General features: G+C 42.2%; 1 protein-coding gene across 1 annotated transcript in view; it reads left to right on the top strand.

Moving 5' to 3' along the window:
* LOC126272090 (laminin subunit alpha-1) overlaps positions 1-13,670 on the top strand; it is a 1,228,077-nt gene that overhangs the window by 1,191,370 nt on the left and 23,037 nt on the right. The window contains exon 44 of the mRNA XM_049974652.1: positions 8,637-8,799. Within this exon, the coding sequence (XP_049830609.1) occupies positions 8,637-8,799 (163 nt within the window). The remainder of the gene's footprint in view (positions 1-8,636; positions 8,800-13,670) is intronic.

The raw sequence follows: 13,670 nt of genomic DNA, 5'->3' as shown, positions 1-13,670 counted from the left end.
CAGGGTATGATTGTAGGAAGTTATGGCCATGTTGAAATACCTGACTGATACATTCAAGACTAGGATAATACTTAGTGACAAGTGATGTGCTCCGAAATTGTGTTTTGGAGGGATCAGCAGTACCAGGAGTGAATGTGATGACCCAGGAAATCTGCTTTTGAACTAGGCTGTTGGAATAATTACTTCCACTGAAGGTGGAAGTGAGAGTGGTGATTTATTGCTGTAGAGAGTCTGCATCCAAACAAATATGTTTGTCTCGAATGCCAAGGCTGTATGGGAGAGAACGTTTGACACGGAAAGGATGGCAACTGTCCTAATGTGAATAGTGCTGTTGTTTGTTAGTGAGTTTGATAGGGAGAGAAGTGTGTAGCTGGCCTTTGGTAAGGATGGGATCAACATCAAGGAAAGTGGCATGGGATCTGGAATAGGACAATGTGAAATTTAATTGGGAGAAGTTATATAGAGATTCCAGGAATTTTAACAGGTCAGCCTCCCCATGAGTCCATACGGCGAAAATGTTATCACTGTATGTAAACTAAATAAGGGGCTGAAGACTTATAGATCCCACGAAAACCCCCTCCAAGTGACCTATAGAAAGATTGGCATAGGAAGTAACCATCCTGGTTCCCATGGCCTTACCCCTGATCTGTTTGTGTGTGTGCACCCCTCAAAGGTGAAGTAATTTTTGGTAAGTATAAAGTTGATTAAGATGAGCAAGAAGGATGCCATTGTCTTGGATTCAGGTGGGCATTGACTGAGGAAATGTTCAGCAGCAGACAGACAGACCATGCACGTGGGGGTGTTGGTATAGATGGAGCTGGCATCAATGGTGACAAGCGAGGCACATGGTGGGTGGGTGTGGGATGGGCACAGATTTCAGATGATCCAGGAAATGTTTGGTATCTTTAATATAGTAGGGAAGTCTTTGTACTATGGGTTGCAGGTGTTGATGTACTAAGGCAGATATACGTATGGTTTGTGCTTTGAAGCCATCAACTATAGGACAACCAGGATGATTGGGTTTGTGGATCTTAGGAAGAAGGTGAAAGGTTGTGGAGGGGGTAAGAAGTTCTATGGGTTGAGGTGTAAGTCCTTGCGAAGGGCCTGAGATTAGGAGGGGCTCCAGGTCAGTTTGAATAACTGGAATTGGATCTTTGCTGACAAGTGCTGTATGTAGAGGTGTCAGACAGCCGGCATAGACCTTCATTAACATGCTCCTGTCACTCAAGTACCACAGTGGCAGATCCTTTGTCTGCTGCTGGGGGCGCAGGGAGGGGGGGGGGGGGGGGTAATGATGGAGTCTTCAGCTTTTAGGGAACGTAGTGCCTGGAATTCTTTAGAGGTCAGGATAGGGTTGTGTTTTAGAGACATGAAGAAAGGTTGTGAAGCAATGCTGGATGTGAGGAATTCTTGGAAAGCTGATAAGGGATGATTCTGAGGTATTGGGATGGATCAAGTTAGGATCATGGCCAGACTTTTCAAGGCAGGGTTCAATGTCACATTTATTGTTGGGAAGGTTTTCGGTTTGGGTTGCAAAGTGATATTTCCAGTTGACATTACTCGTAAAGGAACGTAGCTCTTTTACCAAAGCAGCATGATTAAATGCAGGTTTAAGGCTGAAAGTGAGACCCTTGGATAATAAAGATAATTCAGGCAAGGAGAGTGCATTGGATGAGAGGTTAAGAATACTGTACTGTTGTGACTGGTGCTCGTGATTATGAGTTATTACAGGTCTGTGGGGCAGTGGTGAAGGCTGTGGGATGTTGGGATGTTAAGGAGGTTGGCCAAGCTTTTTAGGAGAGGAGTGGTAGTTGATGACATGGCTGTCTGGGGAGTTGCAGAGGGACAGGAAGGGAAACACCACTGTTGAGGTAGTTTAGGGAAGGTGGGATAGCTTTTTGAGGTGAAGTCTGGCATGTTGTTGCAGTCTGAAATTGGCTTGGCAGATTATACAATCCAGGGAAACCTCGGCCCCTCACCAGGACTTACACCTCAGTCCATAGAACTTCTTACCTCACCCAAACCACACACCTTCTTCCTAAGCTCTGCAAATCCAATCACCCTGGTTGTTCTATAGTTTCTGGTTTCAAAGCACTCACTAAATGTACATATGCCTTAGTTGGTCAACACCTGCAACCCATAGTACAAAGACTACCCTTTTTACATTTTTTGGCCTTCATTGGACCACTCTAGCCAACTTTATACAAAGAATTTTTCAGTTTCCTATCAGCCCAGTACTTTTTCATTCTCTCGGATCTCATCCTCCTTTCTTCATCGGAAATCACCCTTCCTATTGTCTGTTTGTTGAATCTCGTTGGCATTCTGGTTTGTTTGTCTATGAGTTTCCTGATTTAGTCAGTTTTGTTTCTTGGTTCTTCTAATGTAATATGTAGCTCATCCATATCTTCCTTGATTTCTGTACTCCACTTAATGTTGCACTTACTGTTCCACAATTATTCTCCTGATAATCCTGTTCTCTCTTGTTCTGATTAGATGTCTGAAAAATGAAGTGCATTTCTTTTGATTGTACTCATTACCAGTTCTGTTTTCTTGTAGACTGTTTCATTTGTAGCTACTCTCCAGTGTTCATCTTTCTGGTAAGATTTGTTGATGCACATTCTGATGATTCTTCTCTCTATTTTGAGTATCTTGTCTATTTGTGCAGTGTTAGTTGTTTTGAAGATGGTTTCACTTGCATATGTTATTTCTGGTTGAGTGACTGTTTTGTAGTGTTTTAATTTTGTTGCTATTGACAGGCTCTTTTTGTTGTAGGTTTTCTTGGTGATATATTGTGCTCAAGTCAATTTGTTTATTCTGTTATGCCATGTTGGCTTTTCATTGAGGTTATATGTTATGATTTCTCCCAGCCATTTAAATTTATCTACAGTTGTCATTTCTTGGTTTCCTGTGGCAACTTTGTTTATGAGTGGTAGTTCACTTAACATGATGACTGTTTTTTCAAAGGATGTTCCAAGACCAATTTTCTGTGCTATTTCTTGTATACAGGGTGTTACAAAAAGGTGCGGCCAAACTTTCAGGAAACATTCCTCACACACAAAGAAAGAAAATATGTTATGTGGACATGTGTCCGCAAACGCTTACTTTCCATGTTAGAGCTCATTTTATTACTTCTCTTCAAACCGCATTAATCACGGAATGGAAACACACAACAACAGAATGTACCAGCGTGACCAAACACTTTGTTACAGGAAATGTTCAAAATCTCCTCTGTTAGTGAGGATACTTGCATCCACACTCCGTCGCATGGAATCCCTGATGCGCTGATGCAGCCCTGGAGAATGGCGTATTGTATCAAAGCCATCCACAATACGAGCACTAAGAGTCTCTACATTTGGTACCGGGGTTGCGTAGACAGGAGCTTTCAAATGCCCCTGTGAATGAAAGTCAAGAGGGTTGAGGTCAGGAGAGCGTGGAGGCCATGGAATTGGTCTGCCTCTACCAATCCATCGGTCACCGAATCTGTTGTTGAGAAGCGTACGAACACTTCGACTGAAATGTGCAGGAGCTCCATCGTGCATGAATCACGCGTTCTGTCGTACTTGTAAAGGCACATGTTCTAGCAGCACAGGTAGAGTATCCCGTATGAAATCATGGTAACGTGCTCCATTGAGCATTGTTGGATGAACCATTCGCAGAAGTGTACCCGTGGAGGCCAATCAGCTGCTGATAGTGCCTGTACACGCTGTACGTGGTACGGAAACAACTGATTCTCCCGTAGCAATCTACGTACAGTGACGTAGTCAATGTTACCTTTTACAGCAGCAACTTCTCTGATGCTGACATCAGGGTTATCATCAACTGCACGAAGACTTGCCTCGTCCATTGCAGGTGTCCTCGTCGTTCTAGGTCTTCCCCAGTCGCGAGTCATAGGCTGGAATGTTCCGTGCTCCCTAAGACGCCAATCAATTGCTTCGAATGTCTTCCTGTCGGAATACCTTTGTTCTGGAAATCTGTCTCGATACAAGCGTACCGCGCCACGGCTATTGCGCCGTGCTAATCCATACATCAAATGGGAATCTGCAAACTCCGCATTTGTAAACATTGTACTGACTGCAAAACCACGTTCGTGATGAACAATAACCTGTTGATGCTACATACTGATGTGCTTGATGCTAGTACTGTAAAGCAATGAGTTGCATGTCAATACAAGCACCGAAGTCAACATTACCTTCCTTCAATTGGGCCAACTGGCGGTGAATCGAGGAAGTGCAGTACATACTGACGAAACTAAAGTGAGCTCTAACATGGAAATTAAGCGTTTCCGGACACATGTCCACATAAAATATTTTCTTTCTTTGTGTGTGATGAATGTTTCCTGAAAGTTTGGCCGTACCTTTTTGTAACACCCTGTATTTAGATAACCTGTTGTTTGGTTTCCTAGATACTGTTGGACAAGAGAGCAAGGTCATCAGCAAGTCCTACACAATTTAAACTTATGGTTTGTGTGGGTCCTCCAATTTGGATCTTCTTTGGGTTAATATTGTACCATTCCCTCATTATGTATTCTAAAGCACAGTTGAATAGCAGGGGTGACGAACAATCTCCTTGTCTTCAACCTGTTTTTATGGTGAATGGCCCAGAGAGTTCCCCCGTGAACTTGACTTTTGATACTGTGTTGGTTAAGGTGAGTTCCATCAAATTGATTAATTTTTTATGGAGCCCAAAACTTCTTAAGATTTTTAACATTGAAGGTCTATGGATACAGTCATATGCTTTTTTAAAGTCCACGAAGGTTTTTACTAGAGGTTTATTTCGTTTCTTGTAATATGCTAGGCTAATTTTAAAGTGATGATTGTTCTGCACAGCTTCTCCAAAGTCTGAAGCCTCCTTGGTATTCACCTAATTCTTCCTTCTAGTTGCTTCCCTCCTATATTAAAGATACCAACCATTTCCTAGATTGTCAGCAGATAGAATTATAAGTTCAGAATCAATTTTTATCTGGTGGATTGCAGTTCTTTCTGTGGATGTAAGGTTTGTTTGCATATTGTGGGATTTGGGGAATGATGGTGAAGCAATGTTCTAGTTTAAGAAATTCTGGGAAGTTGATGGGATGATTTTGGGCAGTGGGGCTGACTTATAACTTTTCTTTCATCTTTTAACACAGTGCTGTTTTCCTGTGTTACTACTTTCTAATGCATTATTATAATACTCGATATCCATCCTTCTTTCTCTTTTTTCCTTACAAACCACATTGCATACTCTACTAACGAGCCACATTGTATCAACCGTCTCGGCTGTGCGCAACATACAGCTACAAGACTGCGCTGATTGTTGGAGAAGCATCTCATGTCACGCATATCAAATTGACCGCTTTCACTTATTTTCCCATGTTATTCCCCATACATTCCTGAGCCACACGAACTTATATCTCATCCACCAACCCTTCCCCACCCCCCACTACTTCTCTTCTCTATTCCAGTTTGCACCAACAACTTCACCTAATCTAGTCACACCTTCTGTCCCCCTTCTTCACACTTGTCCACCCATTGTCCACCCACAGACCTGCAATCCACATTACATTATTCATTTTTTGATCTCATTGTGTCTTCTCACTTATTTCAGTTGGTTTTCGCTTTTTTATATCGTCCTACTACCTCAGATTTCATCTTGTTTTCCCTTGCTTAATCTATTTCATCCTTTTCATGATTTATGCCATGTGTTTGGGTGCATTTTTGTGAATTTTTTTGGACGTATTTCTAGGTTATTTATGCATTTTCACACGTTTTTATCCACCACTATGGAGCCTCACTCCTTCCATCTGTGCCAATACAGAACAGTTTCCTTATCCCTAGCCAGAACCGGATCCCACATATTGTTCCTGCATTGTTGCTCGGCTTGTGGAATCTCCCCAGATGACCTTACCATCAAATTACGCATCTCTGGCTATAACCCTTCCTTCCACAGTGACGTCCATCTGTTCAGTTTCTGCCAATCCTTAACCGTCGCCAACTTATTCCTGCAAAACCATATCACTCAGGCCCAAACTTTCTTTCAGTGCCTCCTCTCCACCCTGTTCACTCCCTATTTCTGCCTTGGACTACCACTATCCACCACCTCTACAACAATGTCCACACCTCCCCCACACAACCTCATAGCTGACAATCCCTGCCTTGCAGACCTACTCCATTTACCCTACCATCAAAAACTCTCTTCCACCACCATACAGAATCCAGAACCTAAACTGACCTGAAATACAGTCATGAACCTTTCCTCATAAAGCCTTAGCCCCACAGAAGTATCAGTCATTTCCAAAGGCCTCACCCTTTGCCCCAGTCCCAAATTCAATCATGCAGGGCTTGTTAAAGACCTTCTCTCTATCTCCCGATCCCTATGGCGGAAACAATATTTACCATTAACCCTACCAATCAGACTCAACAAAAGACCAATTCTGAACCCTGACTGACTTATTTAATTGCTCCATTCAAACATGACCCACCCCAACTGCCCCAAATCACCCCATGTTAACTCTACAGGATTTCTTAACCTCAAACCTTGCCTCACCATCATTTCCCAAATCCCTCAACATGCAAACTAACCTTACATCCACAGAAGACCACAATCCACCACCCTGCAGTCCTTCCTTCTACATGTTTCCTAACTCCATAAACTCAGTCACCTAGGACACCACATTGTGGCTAGTTTCTATGTCCCCACTGAGAGAATCTTTGCTCTTGTAGACCAATAACCTCCTTTTCACTAACATCCCTAATGCCTATGACCTTACTGCTTTTGAACATTACCTTTCCCAGTGCTCAATGTTTTCCAAACCTGCAATCTCCTTCCTAATCCCATGACCAACTATATCCTCACCAACAAATACTTTTCCTTTGAAGGCATTACTTACAAACGATTCTGGGGTATGGTTATGGGCATCCGTGTGGCACCATCCTATGCCAACCTTTTCATGGACCATCTAGAGGAATCCTTTCTAAACACCCAGACACACAAACCCATCACTTGGTTCTGATTCACGATGACATCCTCATGATTTGGATTGTGAGGAGACGCATTCCACATTCTTCCAGAACCCCAATCCCCACCATTTGCTCCACCTGGTCCTACTCAACCCATGAAGCCACCTTCCTCATTGTTGACCTTCATCTGAAAGATGGCTACATCAATATCTCCAACCATATAAAACCTACCAACCACCAGCAATACCTCCACTTATACAGCTGCACCCATTCTGTGTTAAGAAGTCCGTTCCCTAGCCATGGCCGTCGCAACTGTAGTGATGAGTGCTCATTTTCGCAATATACCAAGGGCCTAACTGAGGCCTTCCCAGACCATAATTACCCTCCCAACCTTGTACAAAAGTAGATCTCCTCCCCCCCACCCACCCCCCACCCCACTGTCCAGCCACAGAGGTGCATTACCCTCATGACTCAGTACCATCCAGAAATGGAGCATATGAATCACATTCTCTGCAGGGTTTTGTGACTACTGCTTGTCACACCATAAAATGAGGAATGTCCTTCCCTTTATCCCCCCCCCCCCCCCCCCCCTTACCACTGTGGTATTCCATTGCCCACCAAACCTACACAATTTCCTTGTCCATCCCTACAAAACCCCTGCTCTCAGCCCCTTGCTTTATGGCTCGTATCCCTGTAATTGACCTAGATGCAAGACCAGTCCCATTCAGCCTCCCACCACCACCTACTCCAGTCCAGTTGCAAGTGTCACCCATTCCATCAAAGGCAGGGCTACTTGTGAAACGAGTCACGTGATCTACGCGCTAAGCTGCAATCACTGTGCTTCATTTTACATCTGTTTGTCAACCAACAAGCTGTCTCTCTATATGAATGGCCAGTGACACACCGTGGCCAATAAACAACTTGACACACCATTGTGGAGCAGGCCGCTCAACACTGCGTTCTGCACTTCAGTGACTGCTTAACAGCCTGTGCCATCTGAATTCTCCCCACCAACACCTGCTTTTCTGAATTGCACCGGTGAGAACTCCTCCTGCACCGTATGTTCCTGGCCTCAATCTTCGTTAGTCATTGTCTTACCCATCTAGCCCCATCCCTTTTCCCATTCCAGCACTCCCCGGCCCTCTATCCCACCAATGCACCCACAGCCTTTTACTTCTCTCCTTTTCCACTACTCCCTACCTCCCTTCCCCTCCCCCAACTATCCTCCCAAATGCCCCTAGCTGCCCTATCCCCCTCCACCTCGTCCCTGTATGCTCCCACAAGCGGCACTTTACCGTCACCCACCCCTACCCTGCTATCCCTCCTCTTCCCTGCCCCAACCTCCTCCTTAGCCCCACCACCTGACTGCCTCCCCCATCATGTGCTGCTGCTAACAGTCTGGCTTAAGTGGCCAGAGACTGTGGTCATATGTATTGAGCTGCTTTTGCATGAGTGTGTGTATTTGTGTGATGTCTAGTTCTGATGAAGGCCTAGTTGGCCTAAAGCTCACTATCTGACAGTCTTTTTTGTACCTATCTGTGACTGGCAACTCCACTGTATGGTGAGCTGCAACTATCCTTTACATACTGTTGTTAGCTGTCCTTCAGTTAATTTCTTTAATCTTGTTTTACTTTTAGTGAGTAACAGTTCTTTCTTTGCCAACAAATACTAGAAATATTCCTTTTCATTTTCTTATTTCAGGTTAAGAGGTATGAGACATTCAAAGGGTGTATACGCCATCTGACAATTAATGGGCAAACAGAAGATCTTGTTGGACCAAAAGCAACCCATCACAAAGTTGGACAGTGCTTTCCTCGTGTGGAAGCAGGGTCTTATTTTTCTGGAGATGCCTATGCTATTTACAGTAAGTGCAGTATTTGTAGAGTAGATGAAAAGTTGTTACCAGCTTATAATATTTTATCATTTTGCGGGTGGTAATTAACTTGGAAAATTTATGATTTGAGGGTCTTTATTCTATGGCATAGTTTTTTTCTTGAAAAATGGAGAGAGACAAAACATGTTTTGGTATGACCATGCATTTTGTTACACTGCTTTCAAAAGTTTTCTGAGCTTGTTTATAAACATGCTTATTGCAGTTCATAAAAGGTTTAAAAGCGTTCACAAGTAATGTGTACTGAACTCTCTCCAATAAAAACTAGTGTAAAACTGACCATACAATCATAAAAACAAATTATGTTGCATGTTATATATTTATTAAGGAATACAAAATCTATCAACAATTCAACAAATTCAAATATTTATAAGACTGACATGGAATTGATGCTTTTTAATGAAGAGAGCTGTCCATTATAGAAATCGCTTGAAACCTCAGTTTCGACATGTTTACACATTTGCATCTCCAATATTTTTTTGTCCTTTTACTTTGTTATTACATTTGAATAAGTGAGAGAAGTAGACGTGTCTAATGACCATCTGAATGAACCACAGAAAGGTGCTAAACATAAAACAGCTTGTGTTCTTTGGCAAATGTTAAACTTATGGAAAGCTTATGCAGAACTGTTTGCGTGAGAGTTTTCAATTCTCAGTTAGTCATATTGTAAATATTTTTGCAACTAATTTTATTTTGCCTATTGTGTGCAGCATGTGGGACGACTTTTTCTGTGCTAATGCAAAGTTTAATTTTAATGAGATTTTTATGTTAAGTTATGATACAGTGAAGGTGAAGTTTATTTCCATTCTTCACAATGCATGCCAAATTATTATTTCTGGAATTTAGCATGAATTGATATGGCATTCATCTAACATTCTAGCTCATTTCAAAAATGTTCCATGGTGTTCAGATCAAGACCTTGAGTGGGCAAGTCAAGCAAATCTTAGTTTTCTCAGACTTATTTTGCTAACATAAATATTATCACACAGAGGAAAAAAGATATAGTTCTATACTGTAGTTTAAAATCTTTAATAAATGACTGTGGTTCAAAGTGAGAACAAGGGCAAAAATGTTCATGCAGTAGTTCAGTGGGAGAGTTAAATTACAGTTACAAATGCTCTGAGGTGGGGTTTTGAAACAGCATAATAAAAGACAGAAGGGTCATGTGAGAAATTGAGAGAGATTATATCAAGACAAAAACTGAGACAGTGTAGGAAAAAGCAAGAAAACTGAAACAAGTTGAAAATAGTAACTCAGAAAGCATCAAGCGTTGAAAACTAACCATTCTCAAAGATAAACTGAGTGAAAACAATCACAAATTGCATGAAAGGTGAGTCTCAGTCCACACATGTTGAGTCTCTCCTTCTTAATCAGTGTTTCTATGCAGTGTGATAAATCAGTGAGACATTACAAAAATAATAAATAAGAAATAATGAAATATGATGTATAAGCAAAAGATAATATTAAATCTACACCTACATGGCTATTCTGCAAATCACACTTAAGGCAAATCACACTCAAGTGCCTGACAGAGAGTTCACCAAATCACCTTCACAATAGTTCTCTGTTATTCCACTCTCGAACAGCACATGGAAAAAATGAGCACCTATATCTTTCTGTGTGAGCTCCGATTTCCCTAATTTTGTGTCATGTAATATTTTGTGTAATGTAATATCTTGTATAGACACCTTTAATTAACCTGACTCATTCCACATCGTTACGAAGTGTCATATTCGTGATCTCTGGAACAAGTACTAATCTAATCTAATCTTTATTATGAAGATCATTTCACCCTTTGTAGGTCACCGTCAACAAAGTACTTTCACATTCAGAAGAGAATGATGGTATTTCATAAGAAGATCTCGCCACAATGAGCAACGCTTTATTATTATTATTATTATTATTATTATTATTATTATTATTTAAATTATGTGCACCTCAAATCCTGTATTATGTCCAAGACACTCTCTCCCCTATTTCTCAATAAAATAAAATGTGCTGCCCTTTGAACTTTCTTAATGTTAATCCTGTCTGGTAGGGATCCCGTACTGTGTAGCGGTACTCCAAAAGAGGATGAACAAACATAAGGGAGGCTGTCTCTTTAGTAGCTCTGTTGCATCTTCTAAGCGTTCACCTTCTACACAACATTTTCTATGTGTTCTTTCCAATTTAAGTTGGTTCTAATTCTAATTCTTAGGTATTACTCTTAGCACTCATATGGATGACCTCACACTTTTTTATTAATTAGTGTTGATTGACAATTTTCTCACCATACACATATCTTACATAAATCGTTTTGCAATTGATTTTGATCTTTTGATCACTTTACTAGATCAAAAAAAGTCTAAGATGGCTGCTCATATTGTCTCCAAATGATTGATATAGATAAAGAACAACAGAGCACCTATAATGATATAGATAAAGAACAACAGAGCACCTATAACGTTATCTTGGGGAACAGCATAAATTGCTTCTGTTTTACTCAATGAGTTTCAGTCAGTTACTGTGGACTGTGACCTCTATGACAGGAAAACATGAATCCAGTCGCATATGCCCACAAGGGTTCAGCATTCCTGAGCTGGGGCCTGGTAGTTGTCGCAAGTCCTCTGTCACTGTAATCTCTGGGCATGCTTCAGTGGCCACTGTGCAGCATGGCAGTGGAACATTGTGTGTCAGGCGGAATGGGGATCTTGGCTTGACTGCCCAGGTTCCCAGGGTGGTAAAAAAACTCTATGAAAAACCCTCATACTGCTGCATACTGATGCGATGCATTGGAACAGTCATTAGTGGACAACCTCTAGCGAATCTATCACACCTCTGTTGTACAAGGCTTACCTAGGTATGCGGGGCCCTGTCTGGGTGGACTTCTATTTTCCTAACTGTTTGTAGGACTGGGATGAATCCTTTGAAATTTTATTTGCCTCCTCCTAGTGGAAAGGGTGGGCCAGTGGTAGTTACTAACACCCAATGAAACAAGAGGGCTCATGTAGCCAGTTCTCCACACTTGGGGATCACACAGACTCTTTCAGTATCGAATAACAGAACATGTGCTGGTGGCCAGAACGTGTTTTTTATAATTAAATCAAAAGTGGGGAGCTTTGAGACAGTTTCATCTTTGTACATACAAAAAGATTTAGAGGGAATCACTGGAAGTTTAAAATCTGTCAAGTGCTTGTGAAACAGGACCCTGTTGCTAGAAACATCTAATTCCTAGCATGTGAAGAACATCTAAAAAGCTCAATGTCTCAGGGAGTATGCACAACACCTTGAACTACATAAAAAGTGTAATGACGGCAGGGTTCTGGTGGACATTCCCCGATAAGAACTGAAAGCTGAGTGATCCCAGGAAGGCATCATTGATGTACAGAACACAATGAGATGGGTGATCTCATGAAATCATACTCATTTATACTGAGTTTCAGTAGCACGGAACTTCCAGAGCATGTTAAGGCTAGTTTCCTTTACCTCAGCAGGTGACCATATTTTCCTAACCCAATGCACTGTTTTACCTGCTGATGTCTCTCGTGACCCTTTGGTGCAGCTGATGGACCTTGATGTCAGACTGGGGCAATCATCTCTCCCGAAGACTGAGCCCCCACCCATTAGGGCTCCCCTCCCCAGCAGAAAGACAGGATGAATGTGCAACCCCCATGATAGATGGCTCCCATATTACAGTGGAACATCTATGAGTTCAAGACACATGTGGAGGAACTGAAACGCTGTGTTTGTCAATAGTGTGCATCACTCCTCTGCTCTCCCTCTGGCTGCTGATCTGCAAGCAGTTGCTGTTGATAGTCATGTGTGTTGGAAGATCATTGTTTGTTACTTCCACAAGATGCAATAGACTCTGAGGCTTTCATAGATATTATGGAACAACTCCTGCAGCTATTTCTCCTGCTGGGAGACTTCAGTGCTCATCGTTTCTTGTGGGGCTTGACTTCTCCTGGCCCTCTGGGTCGGGTTTTGGAAAATGTCATGATGTCTCACAAGCTGTGCATCCTCATCATAAATACTCACACTCATTTCTGTACTGCTGCTGGGTCATTCTCAGCCATCAACTTCTCTTTCTGATCTCCAGCCCTTGCAGCCCCATTCAATGTGAGGTCATTGATGATAATTCTAGTGACAACATCCCACTCGGCATTCACCATTTGGATGGAGAATTCCCTCAAAAGAAGCTACCAGAATGCATGGTCAGCAGGGCTTACTGGACACTGTTCAGTCGGGTGGCTATATTTGAACACAATGACAGTGTACAGGAAAGGGTGGACCACATCACTCAAGTTATCCTTTACACCACAGACCTACTGATCCCAAAGTCTTCTAGAAATCTTAAGAGGCGACTTGTACCTTGGTGGACCGATGAGTTCCATTCAGCAATCGGGACAGACATGAGGCTCTTCAACGTTTTAAATGCCATCCGACAGCAGACAACCTCTTCACTTTTCAAGTTGCGAGAGCTAAAGCTTGATACGTAATTAACGAGAACAAGAAAAGAATATGCCAAGCGTTCCTGGATTCTATCGACCGTTCCACTTGTTCTACAACAGTATTGGAAGCCTCCCGGAGGATTTACAGTAAACACAGTCGTTTACCAATAGCAGCAGTGCCTGAAAGAGGTGACTCTCCAAACAATGCCCATAGACCCACAGTTGGCACTGTATGAGACTTGTGATACTGCTCCAGGTCACGATCAAATCTGGTACTGTATGCTTCAACATTTACCAGCAGGATCAAATGAAATCCTCCTTGAAGGTTTCAATCTTATATCGTAGACAGGCAACTGGTGGAGAGGCAATTCTGATACCTCTCCTCAGACAAGGAAAGGGCCGCACATGTCCCAA

This window comes from Schistocerca gregaria, chromosome 5 (assembly GCF_023897955.1).
Source record: "Schistocerca gregaria isolate iqSchGreg1 chromosome 5, iqSchGreg1.2, whole genome shotgun sequence".
Classification (NCBI taxonomy): domain Eukaryota; kingdom Metazoa; phylum Arthropoda; class Insecta; order Orthoptera; family Acrididae; genus Schistocerca; species Schistocerca gregaria.
This window is presented reverse-complemented; position numbering and strand designations above follow the sequence as displayed.